This window comes from Egretta garzetta, unplaced genomic scaffold, assembly GCF_000687185.1.
Source record: "Egretta garzetta isolate BGI_Z169 unplaced genomic scaffold, ASM68718v1 scaffold44, whole genome shotgun sequence".
Lineage (NCBI taxonomy): Eukaryota > Metazoa > Chordata > Aves > Pelecaniformes > Ardeidae > Egretta > Egretta garzetta.
In genome coordinates, this window is record NW_009259490.1 from 752,729 (window position 1) to 754,379 (window position 1,651).

Below are 1,651 nucleotides of genomic sequence, written 5' to 3' on the forward strand. Positions count from 1 at the left end.
GCTGTGAGATCAGACTGAGGGACAAGGCACGGGCCGAGCCGCGGGATGGGCGGCACAGCTGGCACGAGGAGGCCGGCGCCGAGAAGCAGTTCAAGCGGAGGAGCTGCCAGATGGAGTTTGAGGAGACCATGTCCGAGGGCAGGGCCCGGGAAGAGCTGGGCAAAATCGGCAAACAATCCAGCTTTTCGGGCAGCATGGAGATCATCGAGGTATCCTGACACACACCCCCCGGGGCACCTGGAGAGCGGGGACGGGGCGGGGGGATATTTAAGCTGGGGGGAGCACGCGCTGAAACCGAAGCGAAGGTGGATGAGTCTTTCCAGAGTCAGGAAACATAACGGCGGATGCTTAGTGTCCCTCCTGCACCCACCCCTGTCCTTCCCCCCATCCCAGCCCTCGGAGACCCGCGCTCGAAATTTGGGCATAAAATTTGAGCGGGAAGGGGCAGGGGTTGCAATTTTAGCTGTGGGGATGGGGCACAACGTCTGTGGGGGCACCATGGCCGCCCCTTCCCTGCACCCCGGTGCACTAAGCATGCTCCTCCATGTTTCTCTGGCTAAGTATCCTAAAAATGCTGCACTGGAGCAGCCCTATACATATATAAATATATATTATATATAATATAAAGAAAAAAACCCGAAACCACACACACAAAGGAAAAGGTAAACGGTTTTACTGCAATTTTTATTGAGACGTAAATAATATTTCAATTTTTTTGTTTTGTTTTTAATTTATTGAAGCTGTCCATTCTGGCAATGATTTGCAGACAATGTGGGGCGGTACTTTCAGCTCTATTTTTACTGTGTATGGTATTTAAATCTGAAATACGAGTTTCTAAGCAATATCTGAGGCCTGTGGCTCCTTCTATAGCTCATGTCGACGACAAAAATTTCCCCCCCTTCCCTCCGGGCACAGCGACAAGGGGACAGGAGACTCTTCTGGGCACTTTTTCTAGAAACAAACAAGTGAATGAGCAAACCATAAAACTTTCTTACAACACAAACTGAGCCAGAAAACTCTCTTCTGGAAGCTGCTGCCGCTTCTTCACCCCTTGGTCTCTGTTTGCTTCTCCTCATCCCCATCCTGGCCATCATCCCCATCCCGGCCATCATCCCATCCCAGCCATCATCCCCATCCTGGCCACCAGCCCACCCCAGCTGTGCACCCCTCCCCTCCCCTGGGCTGCCCATCCTCTCTAGACCTTGCTGGAGAAGGCGAGAAGGCAGTCCCCCAAAGCGGAGGGAAGGGTGCCGGGTGTCACCTCCAGCTGCACAGGGAAGGGGAAGGTGTCAGAGGCCGCTGCAGCGGAGGCAGGGAGGGGACGCTGGCTGTAGTCGGGATTTCTTGTCGGGGGGTGTCTTGCCTGCCCACCCCAGCCCCTCAGCTCCCCCCTCTCCTCAGCCACCTTGCTTGGGAGGTATGGGCACTGTTTTCCCTTTGTGGGCAGTGGTTTTTCAGACTTCCCCCATCCTTCGCTTGACATCTGAGAAACTCATCGGGAGCATGTTTGCAGGTGCCGGGACTCCCCCCGGCCCTGTTCCCTTCCGGAGTGGCTCCCCCTCCTTCTAGCGGCTGATAAGCCGGCCGGACACGAAGCTCTGCAAGCACACGGGGGCACAACCAACTTATTTTCAGAGGCATTTGGCTGCTT

General features: G+C 54.9%; 1 protein-coding gene across 1 annotated transcript in view; it reads left to right on the plus strand.

Annotated features, from left to right (window-relative positions):
• Positions 1-218, plus strand: part of DUSP8 (dual specificity phosphatase 8) — a 33,799-nt gene extending 33,581 nt beyond the window's left edge. The window contains exon 7 of the mRNA XM_009637306.1: positions 9-218. Coding sequence (XP_009635601.1) covers positions 9-218 — 210 coding nt within the window. The remainder of the gene's footprint in view (positions 1-8) is intronic.
• The last annotated feature ends 1,433 nt before the right edge of the window (positions 219-1,651 follow it).